This window comes from Aspergillus luchuensis, chromosome 1, assembly GCF_016861625.1.
Source record: "Aspergillus luchuensis IFO 4308 DNA, chromosome 1, nearly complete sequence".
NCBI lineage: Eukaryota > Fungi > Ascomycota > Eurotiomycetes > Eurotiales > Aspergillaceae > Aspergillus > Aspergillus luchuensis.
In genome coordinates, this window is record NC_054849.1 from 3869917 (window position 1) to 3889030 (window position 19114).

The 19114-nt window shown below is 50.4% G+C and overlaps 8 protein-coding genes across 8 annotated transcripts; 2 read left to right on the forward strand and 6 right to left on the reverse strand.

The window, feature by feature from the left end:
- Positions 1-574: 574 nt before the first annotated feature.
- AKAW2_11304A (uncharacterized protein) lies at positions 575-1058 on the reverse strand (the record flags this gene model as incomplete). The annotated part of the gene is made up of 4 exons (XM_041683774.1): positions 575-601; positions 675-756; positions 853-884; positions 963-1058. The coding sequence occupies 4 exons, from the start codon at positions 1056-1058 to the stop codon at positions 575-577; spliced, it is 237 nt and encodes a 78-aa protein (XP_041538024.1).
- A 419-nt stretch (positions 1059-1477) lies between these two features.
- Positions 1478-2883, reverse strand: AKAW2_11305A (NUDIX hydrolase; the record flags this gene model as incomplete). Its single annotated transcript, XM_041683775.1, has 2 exons — positions 1478-2330; positions 2399-2883. 2 exons carry the CDS (start codon positions 2881-2883, stop codon positions 1478-1480), a joined length of 1338 nt encoding a protein of 445 aa, XP_041538025.1.
- Positions 2884-3511: 628 nt separating this feature from the next.
- On the forward strand, positions 3512-5954 carry VTC2 (SPX domain protein; the record flags this gene model as incomplete). Its single annotated transcript, XM_041683776.1, has 2 exons — positions 3512-5761; positions 5820-5954. 2 exons carry the CDS (start codon positions 3512-3514, stop codon positions 5952-5954), a joined length of 2385 nt encoding a protein of 794 aa, XP_041538026.1.
- Positions 5955-6438: 484 nt separating this feature from the next.
- On the reverse strand, positions 6439-7810 carry AKAW2_11307A (uncharacterized protein; the record flags this gene model as incomplete). Its single annotated transcript, XM_041683777.1, has 4 exons — positions 6439-6655; positions 6710-6880; positions 6963-7544; positions 7608-7810. The coding sequence occupies 4 exons, from the start codon at positions 7808-7810 to the stop codon at positions 6439-6441; spliced, it is 1173 nt and encodes a 390-aa protein (XP_041538027.1).
- A 1138-nt stretch (positions 7811-8948) lies between these two features.
- AKAW2_11308A (MDR family MFS transporter) lies at positions 8949-10843 on the reverse strand (the record flags this gene model as incomplete). Its single annotated transcript, XM_041683778.1, has 3 exons — positions 8949-9116; positions 9208-10154; positions 10210-10843. The coding sequence occupies 3 exons, from the start codon at positions 10841-10843 to the stop codon at positions 8949-8951; spliced, it is 1749 nt and encodes a 582-aa protein (XP_041538028.1).
- A 230-nt stretch (positions 10844-11073) lies between these two features.
- Positions 11074-12697, reverse strand: AKAW2_11309A (cytochrome P450; the record flags this gene model as incomplete). The annotated part of the gene is made up of 3 exons (XM_041683779.1): positions 11074-11217; positions 11274-12445; positions 12502-12697. The coding sequence occupies 3 exons, from the start codon at positions 12695-12697 to the stop codon at positions 11074-11076; spliced, it is 1512 nt and encodes a 503-aa protein (XP_041538029.1).
- A 666-nt stretch (positions 12698-13363) lies between these two features.
- AKAW2_11310S (uncharacterized protein) lies at positions 13364-16507 on the forward strand (the record flags this gene model as incomplete). The annotated part of the gene is made up of 9 exons (XM_041683781.1): positions 13364-13590; positions 13663-13707; positions 13756-14053; positions 14120-14247; positions 14313-14919; positions 14975-15252; positions 15315-15784; positions 15844-15951; positions 16011-16507. 9 exons carry the CDS (start codon positions 13364-13366, stop codon positions 16505-16507), a joined length of 2658 nt encoding a protein of 885 aa, XP_041538030.1.
- A 170-nt stretch (positions 16508-16677) lies between these two features.
- fma-AT (acetyltransferase fmaC) lies at positions 16678-17677 on the reverse strand (the record flags this gene model as incomplete). Its single annotated transcript, XM_041683782.1, has 2 exons — positions 16678-17502; positions 17570-17677. 2 exons carry the CDS (start codon positions 17675-17677, stop codon positions 16678-16680), a joined length of 933 nt encoding a protein of 310 aa, XP_041538031.1.
- Positions 17678-19114: the final 1437 nt, after the last annotated feature.

Genomic DNA, 19114 nt, shown 5'->3' on the forward strand with positions numbered 1-19114 from the left:
GAGAAGAGAGAGAAGAGGAAAGGAAGCCAAGGCGGCAGAAGTGACAGAGCGAGAGACACAGCGAAAGACGACGAAGATGCGGGTGGAAGGCTTCCGAACCGCAGCGCCGCCTTTGCTTTGTCGCGTGGTGTTCGCCGCCAGCCCAACAACTTTTGCCCCCAAAACGACGCTCGGACGATCGCGCAGCTTATTGTGAACTCAATGGCCTACAAAAGAAACTGTGGTTGGAGGAGCGTCTCAGACGCATTACAGATTTGATATTCAACAGGGGGAATCCCTGCTGCTTTAGATCAACATGATCGTTGGGTATCATCACAAACAACTCCTAAGTAACGCCGCGCACACCTCCCATCATCGTCTGACCAAGTCCCATCGGTCATTGTCCCGTGGGGGAGGCATGGTGCGCAAAAGAAAATAAACCCCAGAGCGAAAGTTAACCGCCTACGGATATTCCTCCCCAAGTCCAACGCCATCTCGTTATAGTATAATCCCGTCACTACAAGGCCATTGCGACATCATACATGCTCTCCAGGAGCCCGGAGAAGAAGGCCGAACCGGCACACGGTGCACAAGCTTATCCTTTAAACTTCCGAAGGGTTCTCTAAATCGCCGGAAATCCATAGTCAGCCTAGATGATAACAGGCTATCCTTGTGATCCAACAAAGCAAACATACCTCAGTCACCTTTCGAACACTGTTGGGGGAGATGTTCTTTTCGCCCGCTTTGCGCGATTGAATTGAGGATTCCCGCATCAGTCTGCAAAGACAAGCAGACGTCAGCAACTAGCTTCATATTACTCCGCCCAAGCAATCCCCAGGTGATTGTAACCCGTAAACAATGACGTCGACTCACTCTTGCATAAACAGCATGTAATCCAGGAAGATCTATACAGTAAAGACAAACACGTCAGTTTCTGAGTGAACATGATAGTAATTAACAAGGGTTTCAGGGTCGCAGCTTACCAGAATATCGGCATTCTTGCTCACGTTGCGGTTGGAGTGCGCCTTGACGACGCGTTTGACGGTCGCGCGGGGGTATAGCTTTTGTGTAGCTGCCATAATAGCTCCTGGCGCAAAGGATTGGCAGCACCGAGGTTATCAGTTGAGGCGGTGGTGCTGAGGGTAAGTGAAGTGGATCAGGACGGGCGGCGGAAGGGGAGAATAGATAATGGGAACAATAAACATGACTACTAAGATTCAGCACTAGAAGTTGATCTCGACTCGAGCTCTCAAGCTTAGCTGCTTTTTCCTTACCGCTTGCCCTGTTTGTGTAATTTACCCCAGTCCCTAACCAAACCGTACCATACGCAGTCCCAATCAACTTCTTATCTAATCGACAACCGGGCAATAGATAAATATTCGCCGCAGATGGGATCTGCTTTGACACTTTGAAATATATAATGTGAAGGTGCGTCGTCATCAACATTGTTACTCACAGAGATTATATATAAGACTTGAACCATGGGCATATTTGATATCTACTTTAACCGACGAAGCAGCTTCCATGCATAGATGGCGGCTGTAGAGCCCAGTGCGATCCTCCAGGCCACAATGATGTAGATGCCAATCCGCACCCGTTCATAGTAGCCCCGGAGCATGATACCCACTGCATATGCACTGCCGCTAGGATCCGTATCAGACGACCCAAAATATCTACCTACTCCAAGCCCTCCGATGCCGACTTGGTTGTGTTCTGCATTCCCATTGGTCGCTGTGGTCTTCGTGACCGGCAGTGCGGCGGTCTGGCTATCCACCGCCGTGTTGCTGGGCCGGGCACCCGACCGGACCTGGCTTCGGTTGTGCTTGCGCAGACGATATGTCAGAACATTTATGATGAATCGCAAATCTAGTGCTGTGAAATTGGGATATTTCCATAACTGTACAGCGGTATGAGGTGGAAGCATATCTAGAAAATCAGCCATGATACCCAGTGTCAAGCCCCAGAGAAGGAGTGGCCGGTCTTGGTTGCTGAAGTGCGTTTGACTGCCCATGCACCACGCTTTCCATCGCTGAAACAGAGATGTGGACAGTTGGTTGCCTTCTGGAAGATAGCCCGGGGTCGAGTTGCACTGTAGGCTTTCAGTTGGAGCCAGCCGGATGGCAGAAAACTGCATGTAGCCCATCATGGAGCGATATGCAAGGCGGGCCAGAATTCCGCCCATATTCGCCAACCTCTGAGTCATGTCCACATGTTCCACCGTTCTTAGGGATGAAGAAAGCAAGGCTCTGAGGGGTACCCAATGTGTCGAAGCGACTTCCGTAGGCTGCAATCGGAGGGTGGGAGAGTCACTGGACGTTAACAAAAAGACATATGGACATAAAACCATCAATCTAGAAAGGATATAGTCAGTGTCATGCTTTCTTGAAGCGACAATAAGGAGACGGCGGAAGACACGCACGGTACTGTTCCCCAACTTGAAGTTACTACTCTCTCTGGTAAATTTCCCACATGGATACAGTCACTCGTTGACAAGTCCAGTCCAATCTCTTCCAGAGCTTCTCGAACCGCGGCTGCTTTATCGTCGACATCTTCTGGATCCCGTTTCCCTCCTGGCAGGGCGACATGGCCAGTCCAGCGATCGCCTACGCGCGACGCTCGTTTGATAAAGAGAGCTTCCGGTTCTCCATTCTGAACCCAGTCCTGGGCGAAGAACGTCTGCAGCCGTTGCGGAACGGAGGCAGAGACATCTGGAAGTGAAACAGACGAGGCATCGGGCCAATGGTGGTATGTGGGACGGACACGGAGGATCAAGGCGACAGAGGCACGTTTCTTACACGACGGCGGATTGGGGACATGGGGATATGGACGGTTGTGTAAGTCTGCCAGGACGTCATGGAGGGACGGGGCCAACGAGGCGGACATTGTAATCGATGGTGGATCCATTTACCAGGAGCCTGTGGGGGAAAAGGGAATTTGTGTCAGGCACGGAATGCCTATAGCTGAGCCTATAAGGTGTCAGCGAAAGACAGGCAACAGAAAGGATGCGAATAACATCAGGATGGAGGCCGGAGATTAGTGATGGGGCCGAGGCTTAGTATGGTAATGGTATTACTGATACCACAATATCAAGATGATACTAGCTTTCAACTGGCTGGGGATAGCTTGAACTCAATTAACCAATCAGAGTGTCATAAGGAAGACATGACGGGAGCACGTGCGAGGATACGGCGATGGCAGTCCTTCTGGCTTGAAGCTGCTAAAGTAGTCGCTATCTAGTCCTCTTTGCTAGTCATGATGCTGTTGCTGCTTGATCCCCTCGCCACTTTCTTCTTTTCTTTTTCTCTTTCTCCTCTTCCTTCATGAAAAATTTCTTCTCGACCCCGATAACAAAAATACGGTGCATATAGCTAATTGCTTATCCCCCCTTGCATCGATCGCCCTCCGTGGTTCCCGGAATCGTCTCCGCTAGGACGGCATTCCTTACATCTCTAGTCTCTCCCGGAGTCCATCTCTCTCTCTTCCCCGCCTCGGATCTTCTCAACTGTCGCGTGCGTACTTGCCCATCACAGTCATGCGTTTCGGGAAGACTCTACGCAACTCTATCTATGCCCCCTGGGCGGGCAAATACATCGACTACAATAAGCTAAAGGTCTTGCTCCGAGAGCATGATGTCACTGGTGATGGCAGTGACTCCGAAAGCAACCCATGGACCGAGCAGGATGAAGAAGCCTTCGTCCAAGAGCTCATCAACGTCCAGCTCGATAAGGTCAATGCTTTCCAGATGGAGACCCTCCAGCAGTTGCGAGAGCGTACCACTACCTGCGAAGCCCGCTTGCGCCCGTTGACGACCTCACCCGAGGATGATGCACCTACCGTGGTGGATGGAGAGGAGAAGAAGCGTGTTGCTTCCGATGTCCTGCAGGAACTGGACAATATCACAAAGGAGGTGACAGAGCTCGAGAAGTACAGCCGTATCAACTTTACCGGCTTCCTCAAAGCTGCAAAGAAGCATGATCGCAAGCGTGGTACCCGCTACCGTGTCAAGCCTCTGCTGCAAGTGCGTCTTTCGCAACTTCCCTTCAACTCGGAGGATTACTCCCCTTTGGTCCGTCGGTTGTCCGTGATGTATTCCTTCGCCCGCGAGATCCTCAGCCAAGGTATAATCGAAGCCAAGGACCCCGTCGAGCCTCGTGTCGGTCAGGATGTCTACTCCTCGTTCAAGTTTTGGGTTCATGCAGACAACATCCTGGAGGTGAAGACCTACATCCTCCGACAACTGCCTGTCCTTATCTACAACCCTGGCACTTCCAAGGATCTCAACACCATCCCCGATGACCCCACGATTACCTCCCTCTACTTCGACAACCCGCAATTCGACCTTTACACTCAGAAGGTGGCTCGTGCCCCTGAAGCGGGCTCGCTGCGGCTGCGCTGGACCGGCAACTTACGGGATAAGCCCGCCATCTTCCTGGAGAAGAAGGTGGTCACCGATGATGACCGCAGCCGAGAGGTCAAGGTGCAGCTCAAGCAGAAGCATGTCAAGGAGTTCCTGGACGGAGAGTACCGTTTCGATAAGAAGGTGCATCGCATGGAGAACATGGGCAACGGAGACTCCGAACAAGCGGAAGCTTTCAAGAAGGATGTCGATGAGCTCCAATCCTTCATCAAGGAGCACAACCTGCAGCCCATGCTCCGCGCCAACTACACCCGCACTGCCTTTCAGATCCCTGGAGATGACCGAATCCGTATTTCTCTTGATACGAACCTGGCACTCATCCGGGAAGATGCGCTGGACGAGCTGCGCCCGTGCCGTGACGCACATGAATGGCACCGGAGGGACATTGACGATGCTGGCATGGAATATCCCTTCCAGTCCATCAGAACCGGCGAAATCGCTCGTTTTCCCCATGGCCTGCTGGAGATCAAAATCAGAGGGGATGTGGCACGTAGCGCGGAATGGGTCAAGGACTTGATGGTGTCCCATCTCGTGAAGGAAGCCCCGCGGTTCTCCAAATTCGTACATGGCGTGGCCCAGTTGTTCGAAGACTATGTCAACAGCTTCCCCTTCTGGCTCGGTGAGTTGGAAAGTGATATCAGGCGGGACCCTGAGACGGCTTTCCACGAAGAACAGGAGCGTCTGGCGAAGCGTGCCGAAGACGATATGGCTGTCGGGAGCTTCTTGGGAGGCAAGACACCGTCAACTCGACACATTGTCGGGTCCCCCGTCCAGATGTTCACCGAGACAGGGCCTTCACGTCGCCGCCAATCCTCCCAAATTGTACAGCCGATCCCTCGTCCGTCTGCCCCAACAATGTCACAACCGACCCCTGAGCGTCAGGAGCCTGCCGAACAGTCCGCCGCAGAGGCGGAACAGCCAGTCACCATGAAGCGCCTGGCTTCTCTCTTCCCCTCCTTCACTATTTCCCGTCAAAACCGCGCACCTGCAGACAATGTAGTCTTGCCCCCCGGTGTCCGTGAGCCGGGCACATGGATCAAGGACTCGGGGCCAGTCCGTGTCGAGACCAAGGTCTGGCTCGCCAACCAGCGTACCTTTATCAAGTGGCTCCACATTAGCATCCTGCTTTCTTCGCTATCTTTGGGCTTGTACAACGCAGCTGGCAAGCACAATGACATTGCTCGCGCCCTATCTATTGTCTACACCTGCTTCGCCATCTTCGCTGCCGCCTGGGGATGGTACATGCACGAGAAGCGCGCCCGCCTGATCCGCCAACGGAGCGGAAAGGACCTGGATAACATGTTTGGTCCGATCGTGGTCTGCGTGGGTCTGGCCGTTGCCTTGGTATTAAACTTTGCGTTCAAGGTAGGCTCTTATCCCGCCTGCATCCCTACTAAAGAGCTCAAACTAACCTCTAATCCAGTACAACTCTACCATGGAGAAGCTCCGAAACCGTGAACCTGCGGTCATGGAGCCCCTTCCCGGGCTCAACTCGACTGCGTTCCTGAACAAGGCCAACATGTGGCAACTCGTTAACCAAGGTGGTCAGACTCTGTGAGATGGTCCCCTTTCTTTCAATTCTTATGGCGATATGTGGCCCCAGAATGTACTCAGTCACAGCCACAACCACAACTTCTGTAAAGTCCAAATAGATTGTATGAGACGGTCGACACACCCACCCCCCCTTTACTTGAAGTATATATGGGGGTGGTGTATTGTCAATGTACGTATCTTTAGCATGTTATTATGTGATTAGATGGGTTTTTGTCATGTCGACACGAGCGAGTATCATTAAAACGAAAAGTGAATATCATGATTATATGGTATGTCTTGGTCGGTATCTTACTTTTCATGCATTAGTATTAGTGTATTAGTATAGCCACGATCTCATAATAAACCATCGAGTTCTCTTCATACAAGTTATATATACAGCTGAACATGAAAATTATATACACACATACACACACTATCCAAACGCCACGCCTTACAATGAGCATCACATCATAGTATATCGTATCTAAACATAACTGTCATAACCTTTATTACGTATACCTCGTCCCAGGCCCTCCCTCAGATTGATAGTGAGACTGAGGAAGCAACGGCGCCCGCTCAGGATCCACATCCAAAGTATCATCAGCAGGGTTATACGAAGACTCAGCTTCGGCTACTCCTACCCCTGGTAATGCGGGACGGCCGAGGAATTTGCCGTGGGGTGTCGCGTTATATAATATGCTGGGGACGTAGCCTTCGAAGGAGGTTCTGCTGGCGGTCAGTATTGATGATGATAATATGATGTTTATGGGGGAGTCCTACCGATCAAAGAACCCACAGAAGAGCCACAGATAGATCGTTCCCAGGAACGCAATGATCCACTCGAGGATACCAGCCGTTCTGTAGTCATTTGCGTCCTCAGGAATGGTGAGGGAGATAAAGGCCACGCCGAGGAAGAGTTGTATTAGGATGAGGATGGTGGAGAGGGATGCGCTATATATTCCCGGCATGTTAGAAACGATGTGTGTATCTGGCGATGTAGTGCAGAAGAATAGAAGGGATATTGTGCACATACAATATCCTAACTCGATTACTCCTCTTTCTCCCCCAATCGTTACCCCATACCCCCCAATGGTACAGATACGACACGAAACTCAGGACCTCCGTTGAGTAAACAATCGCGGTGCCGGCCGACTGTATAGCAAGACATCCGAAGCAGATGCGAAGGAAGATGTGATGGGCAAATTTATAGCGGAATGTATCCATTACCCCGAGGAGGATGAGCGCTGTGCTGGCTGTTCCGGCTGCGAGGATTGATAGCAGGGAGATGACTTTGAGAGTGCGGGTTGTTTCTTGGTCTTCTTCTTCTTCTTCTTCTTCTTCTTCTTCTTCTTCTTCTTCCTCACTATGTCCGCCTCCGGTTATGTGGTTATAGGCGTTTCGGTGGCTGTGGTCGCTAGAATGGGTGTAGGTATTATTGTTCCCCTGGTGGTTCGAAGTCTCTTCAGAGATAACTGGACACTTCACCAAGGCGAAACCGGGCTCGTAGCGCATGACGTGCACAGCAGCTACCGTGAAAACGAACCCTACGGCGGTCATAGAGGCACCTATGAGGAAGAGGGGTTTTAGTTCGAAGGAGGCAATGTCGGAGATGAAGCTATCCTCCACATTAATATCATTTAAGTATGTAATGTATAATTGAGATAGAGGAAACACCCACGCGACATCAGGATTACTTTGGCCCGGATAGACGGGCATTCCACGAGCCAGCCATGTCAGAAGCAGGGACGCCAGAGTCAGGAACCAGACCGAACCAGCCAAGGTAGGGAAGATATAGAGTCGGGATGGAGGGATGTTGAGGATAGTGGCATGGAGAAAGGCCCAGATGGAATCATGACAGCGGAGAAGGAACGAAATGATCATGGAGAGGAGAGGAGGCAGCAAGGCAAGACTGGCTCTGGTTCCTGAGATCTGGGAGGGTAGGGTGAGATGCAAAGAGTACTAGTAGTCAACAGGTAACAACTAATAACTAGTTAACTATTCGATGCCAGCCATGTGGTGAGCGGGGGTGCCAGAAACAGTTGCCTTTTATTGAACTGTCGGTCTGCCGCGTTCCACCGCCTGTACTATGACGACACTGCTCTTAGTGGTCGAGGATCGCGCCCGTGTTGTTCTTGCTGCTTTTATAACTATAAAACTAGCCTTAGGACTAAGTCAGTCACCTGCCGCCTCATGCCTTCCGCCTACTTGCCCGATAGCCGCTATTAACCGCCGTATGCCGCCCAATTTAGTATATAACCCGTCTATCTTTCGCCAAAAAGTCGACTGACTTTCAGGGCAATATCACGGTAATTCATGCTTGTGAGGTAAGTCTAATAGTTAACCACTAACTCTATAGACTGTATATACTATGTATAGCGTGTCGGTCACTACTGAAACTGTTCCGATTTAAGGCCTTCAGTATATAGTTTGAACAGCAGTGCCTTTCTACCATCAACCACTGATGGATTGCTAGTACTGTACTTCTACTAAATAATAAGACATTCCATGTAGATGACACCATTCTGTAGACCTAGCTGTTCACACGGAAGCTGTCTGTAGGCTTCTCCGCCAATAACATGATGTTCTGTGTTCCTGGATGCTCACTAGCATCGGTCCCATGCGCGCTATTAGATTCATCATGTGCTCCTGCTGGGCTTCCGACACATTATGCCACACTTTAAGGAGAATGTTGTTTTAGACTGGTTAGAAGGATGCCAGCTTATTCATCGGAGATAAGAAGCCTGCGGACTTGATTCATAAGAGCACACCTTTGTCCTTTCGTTTACTTTTTCAAGCATCTCGCATACAAATCTATAAGACAATCAAGTCTAAATCTACCACATATGCCTTACATGCATTGGATCTGGTCCACAAGGCCATAAGAAACCTGTAATGACTGCAGCTGCATGAGGAGGACGTAACCAATCCCAGGTTAGGCTACGTAGAATGCCTGCGTAGCTGCAATCGAGGACTTCGACCCAGTTACCCTTGGGTTTGTATGTCAACACCACAGCCAACGTTAATCCTCTCGCTCATTCCGCAACTCCAATTCGGCGGCCCCAGCAGCAGGGCCCCCCTGCTGCCTTGACCGGTCGGCCCCCAGCACGGCGCCCTCATTCTCAGTCCGAAGCTTATGCGCTCGCACGAACAAATTAAGGACGGTAGCCAGTCCAGCAAAGGCCACATACTAATAGCACACAGGGAATAACATTAGCACAGATGCACTGAAGGTTTTGAAAGAGAGCAATGCGACGTGTTGATATATCGCAATGACCTACCATGACCCACACCATTCTCAACGCCTCAAAGTAGGTCTTCCTAACCAAGGCCTCTTGAGCTGCATCTAGTCCGAGAGTGCTAATCTCCTCCACACTGGAAGCGGCATTGTCGCCGTTGAATTCGCTGGCCAAAGTAGAGTTGGAACCCAGCTGGCTTGCTAAGTCCTCGTTTTTCGCATTCATCTCATTCTGAAACACAACACCCCCGACAACAACCGAAATAGCCGTAGAGAGAGACCGGACAAACCCCATTGTCGCAGTGACAGCTGCTGTATCCCGGATACTGGTTGCCGCCTGAGCAGCAAGAATCGGCGCTTCAATGTTCATGCCTACACCGATACCGACTAGGATCTGGAAGATGACTAGTTTGGTGATATTAGCTTCAAAATCAAGACTAATTAGTAGGCCGGAGCCGAGGACCAAAAAGCCCTGGGCAATATACATCACCGGGAGATATTTCCCGGTTTGCTGCATGAAGATCCCGGCTGCGGCCGCAGCCAGGGAACATGAGACAATTAGTGGTAGAAGGTAGAGGCCTGATCTTAGCGCGCTTGCGGCCAGGACGGACTGCGCATATAACGGCAGGTAATATGCTTGTCCAATAAACACGTATGAATTACACGCGAAGACAACGTAAGGCGCTATCTTGGTCGGCGAGGTGAACAGCCAAACTGGAATAATTGGGTTCTTGGCAAACTTCCATTCGTTGACCACGAACAGCGCCATCACTGCCGTTCCGAAAACCAATAGACAAATGACGGTTGCAGAAGACCAGGAGTAGACGACGTCGCCAAAGTCGAGGGCAAGGAGGACCATTAAAGAGCCGCCTATGATCAAAAGACTGCCTGTCCAGTCAATGACTTTCAGGCCGGCGGCAATGGGTGTTCGAGGGCTCGGAACCCTCATAAAGAAGAGCAAGACCAGGAAGGAGACGGCACCGACTGGTACTATACAGTCGAGAATGTAAGCTAAGGGCTATCAGGTTAGATGATAATGTCTTACAGTTAATCCAAAAACACCATCTCCAGGTGAGCCTCGACGTAAAAACGCCACCCAGAACAGGCCCTATGGCACTGCCAACTGCCCAAACGAGCGAAGTGATTGCGAGGTACAACCCCCGATCTCGTAGTGAAAACATATCACTGACAACAATATTGACCATAATCCCCATTCCGGAGCCGCCTAATCCCTGAATCGCCCGTCCCGCGATCAGAGCATCCATATGCGGTGCAAGGGCACAGACAAGACTGCCGACGAGAAAAACGGCGACTGCAATGAGCATAATGGGTTTTCGGCCCCAGATGTCGGAGACCGAGCCCCATACTGGCGTAATGGCTGCGTAGGCCAGGGTGTAAGCACTTCCCACCCAAATATAGCTGGCCGAAGATTTGAACGTGCCAACTATAGCAGGAATTGCAGGAGTAACAATTGTTAAGTCAAGAGCGGAGAGGAGCACAGACAAACAAAGCGACATCATAGTCCACGCAATTGTGGTGGTGGTGAGACGCGCCCCAGGCTCCCTGGATGGGGAGGGTGCGGGCGCGGGAGTGGCATTGTCAAGAGTGCTGCTGCCAGTCGCATCAGTGCGGGTATTTGGCGTTGAGGAGACTCTAGCAAGTCCTCGAGCCTTGGACATTGTCAGGGAGAAGTGGAGAGGAAAATTACCACCAGATGGGGAATTCAAGGGAGGAGGGGAAAGCAGATGGAGGAGAGGACGTCTTATAAAGAGGGATTACACCCCCCGGTCCTGTCACCTGACCTGGCTGTGTTTACAATGAAAGCAGTATACTAATAACATGTATGGTTTAATCCCAAATAGGACATTCCCAATCATCTTAGGGTAAAAATCTTGCTACTTGTATCATTCTACGGTCCAGACACTCCCACTTCTTCCTGTGCCCCCCGCCACGTAATCCTCACTTTCATACCGAAATGCGCTGTCAGCCCATGGTTAGCCCATCGAAAAGGCTCAACTGGATCGACCATGGCAAAATCAAACCGCCGAAAGAGCTGTTAAAATATTCAATTAGTGCGAGGAATCGGAGTATCTAGGAGATGGCACCTACCTCAAAAATCGTCTTTCCCAGCTCTATGTACGCAAGCCGCTTCCCCAAGCACTCCCACCTTGTTCCAGTCGCAAATACCAGTCCGTACGAGGCATCCATGTCCTTTTTCTTTTCCACTGGTGCGTCAATCCAGCGTTGCGGCTCATATACATCTGCATCATCTCCAAAAATGTCTCTATTCCTCATAATGGCAAGCGCCGACCAAGCAACTTGGGTGTTTGCAGGGACCCTAAAGCCACAGATAGTATCATCGCGCGGACACACCTTACCCATAAGACCCATACTGGGTGGGAATATCCGTAACCCTTCTTTGATGCATGCCTGGAGGTAGGGAAGGGCTTTGGCCTCGGCGTCTCTGATCACCGGGCTGGTGACGGTTTCTACAGCACCGTCAATCTCAGATTGAAGCGCGCGGTATGCTCGAGGGTTGGTCGACAGGTAGAAAATAATATTCCTTAGGGCAGTAGACGTGGTGTCTGTTCCGCCAAAGACAGTCACAAGAGCTTCGGACTCGACTTGGGGTCTGCTCAAACCGGAGTTGACGAAGGACTGGAGGATATCAGTGTGATTTGTTTTTAAGTCATCGTATCGCTCGTCAACAAGGTCCTTGATATAGCCGAGGAACCGGCCAACTCCGCTGCGGTCATGGGGCTTGGGATGAAACGGTTTTAGCAGACGACTTTCCAAAATTTTTCTGAGAGTTGGGAGCAGGGTAACCATATGGACGGGTCTGTGGAGATTCTCGGACGTTTCTAGGATCCCATGTATGTCGCTATTCGCCTCCAAGTAGCCCGCTGGTTTGCCAAATCCGACGGCCGTGATGACATCCTGCGTCAAATATTGCATCGTTCGAGCTAGATCGCATGGTCGCAAGGCTGCTTGGGTAGAGATATATCGCTGCTTGATTAGTGCTATGAGATTTTCGATCTGTTCGTCGACTAGCTGTTCCTCATTTGTGATTCCCTTGCCTCCGTACCCTGGCATGAGGTGGCTTCGAAGCCGGTGGTGCTCCTTGTTATCAATGACCGACAAGACGTTGTTCACCTCGCTGTTCAGACGAACAGCCTTGTACCAATCCGAGCGGTGATAGCCAGATTTGATCCCCCATATTCGGCGGATCTCAGCGGGATCACCGCACAGCACCCACTTTGGGCCGATGCGGACGAGGGGACCTGGCAAAGGACATCAGTCTGTGTATGATATTCGCAGGACAAGAGGCTGTTCTCACCATATTCTCTACAAGCATTGTAGAGGCTGTCACAGAGCCTGCCAGACCAAGCCTGTCTTACCAACCACAACTTTGTCCACCCAGTTCCTGGGGGTCCTGCAATGTGCCGCAAACGATTCCATTGGTAGACTCGTTGCCCAAGGAAATACACCAGAAACCAGAGAGCCCCAAAAAGCCAAACATGAGGGGCCGGCATGATCCAGGAGCTATGATCTATCTGTTTGATAGAACCTCGCAAGTCTTCCGCTCGCGCGTAAAAATTCGAGGACACGCAGGAGACAATGGACGGGACATCCACTGCATCAATGAGCACAGTCTGCTAGCAGTAAGTAAAGCAAGAGCTGTAATATATTTGCATGGCTTTCTTTTTGCAAAATGAGATTTGCTGCCAGTCGAGACACACAGCTTACGCCGTAAATACATACTGTAGACTAATCAATATCGGGTGCTTATCGCGTCACTTGATGCATCATGCAATGCAACGCCGTCACCTATCTTACCCTAACTTGCAGCCAGCTCCTCACCAACACCCGCAAGTTTAAATGACTGGCTGGAAGGCACCAGATATTACAGGAGTAGGCCTGAACTACAACAGCTGTGATACCTTGCAATTGCCTAACTAGGTAAATTCCCATGTGTTCCGAAGTGAGACATATTTGGGGCTTACAAGGATCGGAGACGAAACGGGCGCTTCGGCACAGAATTACCAAGGACTAGTATTTTTCAAAAGCCCGGAGCTTGCGCCTCCTACTACAAATGTAAATATAATTCTATAGCTGAGGCCGCGTGATGATGCTATGCGCCAACGTACATTGCTTTCTCAAAAGGGAGCCTGAGAGAACATCACACCTAGCTGTGCAAAATGGATCCTCTTAGGCGAGCAAAGATGATACTACTTTTTTCGAACATCGGCATTGTTCTGAGCGTTGTGATTTTCATGGCCGGGTACTTCAGTCCTCCTCAGAAGCTGCCATTTGAAGATGATCTTGAGCAGACTGGGTTGCAAGGAGCTGGAGAGGAGGGACGTTATTCTCAGCCACCTGCGCCCTTTGACAAAGTCGTCTTTATGGTTATTGATGCGCTACGCAGGTGCGATACCTCCATTACCCCGTCATCTGTGCCGTGGGAGCTAAGGCCGGCTAACATCATATTCATACATAGTGATTTTGTCTACGGAGAGGACTCGGGCTTCGGCTTTACACAGAGGTAATATGCGGTCCCCATCACGCCAATTCTTCCTCTGACACCGTACAGTCTCATAAGATCCGGGTCCGCAATTCCATTCACTGCACTTGCTGCCCCGCCAACCCTAACTCTGTCTCGTATCAAAGCCATGACTCAGGGGAGCGGGCAATCCTTCCTCGATGCATGGCTCAATGTTATGCACTCTGCCGATGCGAGGCGGCTCGTCGGAGAGGATACATGGCTGTCTCGCTTCAAGACAGAGAGTGCGCCAGAAAAGAAGATGGTCTATTATGGCATCGACATGTGGTGTATGCTGTACCCCGAGATATGGGACCGGTATGAAACCGTGGACTCGTTTTATTTACCAGTGAGTTCTCATTCGTTCGATGGAGTCTTGATGGTCTATAAACTAACAATATGCCCGTTTACATAGAATTTCAGCGAGGTCGATAGCAACGTCACGAAGGGATTAATATCCGAACTCGACAAAGATGACTGGAAGGGGTTGGTTCTGCATTACCTCGGCCTCGATAATGCAGCTCACTTTGGGGGCGCAGGGAGGTACGTTAATCCTTACTATTATACATGTTACTATTTATGATAATATGCTGATCCCAAGCCTACAGCTCGATTGTGAGAGCAAAGCAAGTTGAAATGGACGATGTGGTCCGCCAGATATACAAAGCATTGGTGGATTTGCCCAGTCACGCCAACACTCTATTTGTCCTAGCTGGTGACCATGGGATGACGGACAACGGCAACCACGGGGGTGATACACCAGCCGAGATTGCTTCTGCGCTGCTCTTCATCTCGCCCAAGTTCGAAATTCTCGGCAACACATTCACGAGTCCTCTGCCGAACAATCCAGAGTTTACCTACTATTCTGTTGTTGACCAAGTTGACATTGTTCCCACGTTGGGAGCACTCCTGGGCTTCTCAATCCCCACTGGAAGTGTAGGAGTCGTAATCAAGCAGTTGCTCGCACTTTTCCCGGAAGTCAGTCAACAGGTGCGAGTCTTGATGCGCAATGCGCGACAGATGGTCAACCTTCTGTCCTTGAAGAATAGGTTGGGGGCTTCAATGCGTCTGGAACTGTGCGACAGTAACTGCCATTGCGGTTCCGATAGAGCTCGTCATATTCTGTGCCTATGGGAACGGCTGAATGCCGAAGGCTCTGCGACAGTGCAGAGTGAGGATTCCAATATGCACAATATAGCCCGCTTGCTACAGGAGGTAAGTCAATTCGGCCATGAGCAGCACACGTGGATGTTTAAGTAACCTGGAACAGATCTGCTTTGACGCCCAGCAAGCTCTTGGCGTGGCACACAATAATCTCAACATGCGTCGCATGGCCACAGGCATAAGCCTTTTGGTTCTGGTGGTAATCTCTCTACTTTCAACATTGGGCGTTCGGAGAAGCGAGCAGAGTAATCTTCATCGGCTAATGTCCGGAGCCGTCGTACTTTTCCATGGCATCACAATGTTCTCTAGTCGCCTAGTGGAAGGGGAGCACCTTTTTTGGTATTGGACATCTCTAGCATGGTTTGTATATTTGGCTCTCAGATGGTATGACTAACCAGCTATGCTATCCCGCTTTACCGTGATTAATCTTTCTAACAAATATCTAGGTTACCAACAGCGACAAGCAAGGCCGGCGCGATTTTTATGCCTCTTCTTCACATTGTCGGCCAAAGCTTGAATCCAGCTGGGGAAACCCCTTGGGGAGCCGGCAAATACCTGCATGGCTTCCTCGATAACAGTCCAGTGTGGCTCTGGATTCTGGCAGCGGGTGCGCATGTACTGGCAGTGCGAACGTTATCCGAAGCTATCGGCGTCGCCGTTGGGGTTGGAAGATACGCCTCAATATTCGGTGCGTGCTTGGTGTGCGGCTTGACGGTGACTTTCAAGATATGCTCGACACATACCTTCAACCCAGAGCTCTTGGAGTTTCTGCCTCCATGGCTCCAGTCAACCTTTAACGAAGATGTTGGAAATCAGGCTCTTTGGTCATTGTGGAGTGGGCTACTGGCTCTATGCATTGTCTTGCTTGTCCGCCGTCGTGCGGGGACTACCACCGTGAGCCAGGCGACTAGTAGAGGTTGGTCTGTTTGCCAAGTAAGAGGTTGGCTTATTGCTAATGATATCTGCTGCTCTTAGCTGTTCTTGTTGGAATTGTTGAGCTCGGCAATGTATATCTGCGCGCACAAGCACGACCAAAGAGTCTCATTCTCTTCCTAATCTTCGACCTGCAATTGCACTGGCTCCGTATGTTCTCTCAACTTTTATTCTTGCTTCAGAGTTACTAACCCTGCGTAATATGTTAGTGTCGGCATCCTCCAAAGTCCAAACCAATGTCTCCACAGTATCCCTCACGACGCTCCTCCTCACCCAAAGCGCTTTCTTCTCTGGCGGCCGCAGCAACTCCCTCGCCTCATTAGATATGATGAATGGGTACAACGGCATCTCGCATACTGACAGCATGCTGAATGTTATCCTCGTCTCGCTACAGACCATTCTGAGTAACTGGCTTGGTCCGGTATGGTGGTCGCTTGCTGGGTTGCGGCTCCTAAGCGAAGCAACTGCATCAAAGAATCGAGACTCCAGGGTGCAATGCTTTCTGGAGTATTGTACCTACCAAGCACTCTATGCAGCAGTCAGTGCTCTCGCCGTTATGGCGTCATGTCTTTGGTGGCGCGATGATGGTGTCCTGTGGACGGTGCTCGCACCGAAGTATGTCAATGTTGCGCTTTGGGCTGGATTTCACCAGTTGCTGGTTAATGGGCTTTTGGGCATGGCATTGTGGTTTGGCATTGCGGTGTAGGGTGACTGCATTAATAGTGTGGAACGTTGGAAAAGCATTTGTGATAGATTCTGCTTCTATTATCTTAACTAGAATATGTCGCGGTTTCCGAGTTGAGGTAGGCATCCTATATATCACAGACTTCTCCCTGGCGTCGATATATAAAAGAATAAAAACCTTGATTATCAAGATCACTTCTTCCCTTCCATATTCAAAAGGCGCTGCACCCACTCGGTCTGCACCTGATTGACATTCCCCTGATGCGCCCCCTCCAGAATATCCATGTGAACCGCGCCCTGCTGTACATACAATTCTTTATCCGCCGACATCAAAGTTTCAAAATGCCTCTTCTGCGTCTCCGTGCCTACAACTGCATCCTGTTCAGCCAGAACAAAAAGCACAGGGCTCTTGAGATACTTCCACATATGGCTTGGCTCCCAAAGCAGCATATTCCGATACGTTCCCACAGTCGTGCGGTTAACGTGGTTAGGCGCCAGCTCAGCCCTGAGCGGGTCATTTACGTCTTGCGTATTGAGCAGCCTGATGGCGACCTCGCGCTCAAAACCCAAGTTAAACCCGGCTGGGTTCTCACCCGTTTTCGTGAGCATGGGGACGTAGAATGGATCGTTGCCTTTGAGGCGGGACTCGCGGTCCTGCGCGGCTTTGGCGAGTACGGCAGAGAGTTTTGGCAGGTTCTGCGTGGCGCCGACGACGGGGCATACTGCGACGGTGAAGCGTGCGCGTGGGTCCAGGGCCGAACTCACGAGAGCAATGCTCGCGCCGAGTGACATGCCCCAGAGGCCTACACCTTGGGATCGGTCGATGGTTGGGTGGGAGAGGAGGAAGGTGAGAGCGTCGGAGAGGTCGTCGACGCATTGGAAGGGGTTGATGTCGTTGCGGGGGCTGCCGTCGCTGAGACCGACGCCACGAGGGTCGTAGATTAGGGCTGTGATGCCGGCGCGTTGAAATGATGCTGCTGTTGTTGGGAGGCCGAGCATCTCTTTGGTTGCGTTGAACTTGGTTATTCCATTAGATTGAATTGAGTCAATTGGGGGGAAGCGGGGAGTTGTTGATCGTACGTACGCCGGGAGTCATGATGATTCCTGGTCCTCGCTCGTCAGCAGGGAAAAGACATCCTCGAAGGATTGTGTTGTCGAGGGTGCGAAACTCGATGTTTTGGTGGGAAGGCATCTTGTGAGAGGCTATACGTGGTAGAACGGAGAGGAGCGAGATGGACAACAATTTTTCTCTCACTGCTCTCTATAGACCTGGAGAAGCTGTCTGTGAGAGGCTCTGGGGCTCAGCTGGGGCAAGAGGTATTTGCATATTCGGTTACTAGTTGCAATTGTTCGTACTGTAAGTTTCAATTCTCAGCTTGCGGGCGCCACCATTCCTTCGAGTGTCGTCAGCATGGACTGGACCGGCCGGTCACAAGAGTAAATGCCATTTCTGGATTAAGTTGAATTGCTTCCTGACATACACGTAAGCAGAGTCCTTGTTGCAAGTGTTGGAACCAGGGGTGTGATAGGTGGGACGCAAGGTCCGACGCTTGGTTGACTCAGGTCATACTATACTAGTATACGACTTAGCGTGTCTTGTTGGTGATTGCCTTCTTACAAACCCCCACCTGAAGCCACCCGAAGCCATCGGATCTTTAGGTGGAATCTTATCTTATATCAGCAAGTTAACCCTCATGGCACGCCATGCGTGGGGTTTAGCTAGCGCCGAGAATTAGTGCTGAGCACATCAATTAGTGTAAACAAGGTCTTGCTGCATGTAGCTATTGCTATTGGCCTATTACATACTAGTAGACTGTCCTGAAACTCCTCAGCAGCGTGTGGCTCGCGTGCTCATGGCTACTCCATGTCGGAGCTTTTGAGAACAATATGATAATTTGTACCGTCGGGGATTACATGACTCTATGCAAGATATTCAGACATCGGAGTTGGTCAACTTGGTATTGTAATTATTTATGATAAGTCCTGAAGCTCTAGTAGGTTGAGGTACAATACAGCAGACATTATAATAGTATATTGATACGAGAGGAGTAGAAGATTTAAGATATCCATCCTAAGATAGGTATCTAGCATTCACTACTAATCACGATAATATGTTGGAGCACTGGTGCCTGGTTTATTCCTGCTTGTTGCAATCTGCAATCAGCAATGGTTTCCTGATCGAGATGCGTGCATACTAGGAATGGCACGGGACCGGGGGTTGCCACATGGGTAGGGCTGTCTGGGGAACAAGGCCCTTGGCAAGATCGATATGAAACACAAAAATGTAGCGAATAGTTGACTGGTTAGTTATCAATCAGTACTAGTGCTGATGTTATCTACGCGTAGTATAACTCATCATATGATTCAATGTCGAAGCACTAACCGCTAGACCAAAAACAATTGATATCGCGTCTAGTCAGCCAGGCGACGGAAAAATATGTGTCCCAAAGTCCGATTATATCTATACGAAGTAACAGTTAATTGAGTTGTATTCTTATAATTATGATAGAGGCTCTGTGCATCTACAGAGTGAAGCTTCGAATCTATCCTTTATAACTCCCGTATCCGGTGGCAGTTATCACGGTAGTAGGAAGCCAGTTCTTTGGTGGGAGGTTTCTTTTATCAACAT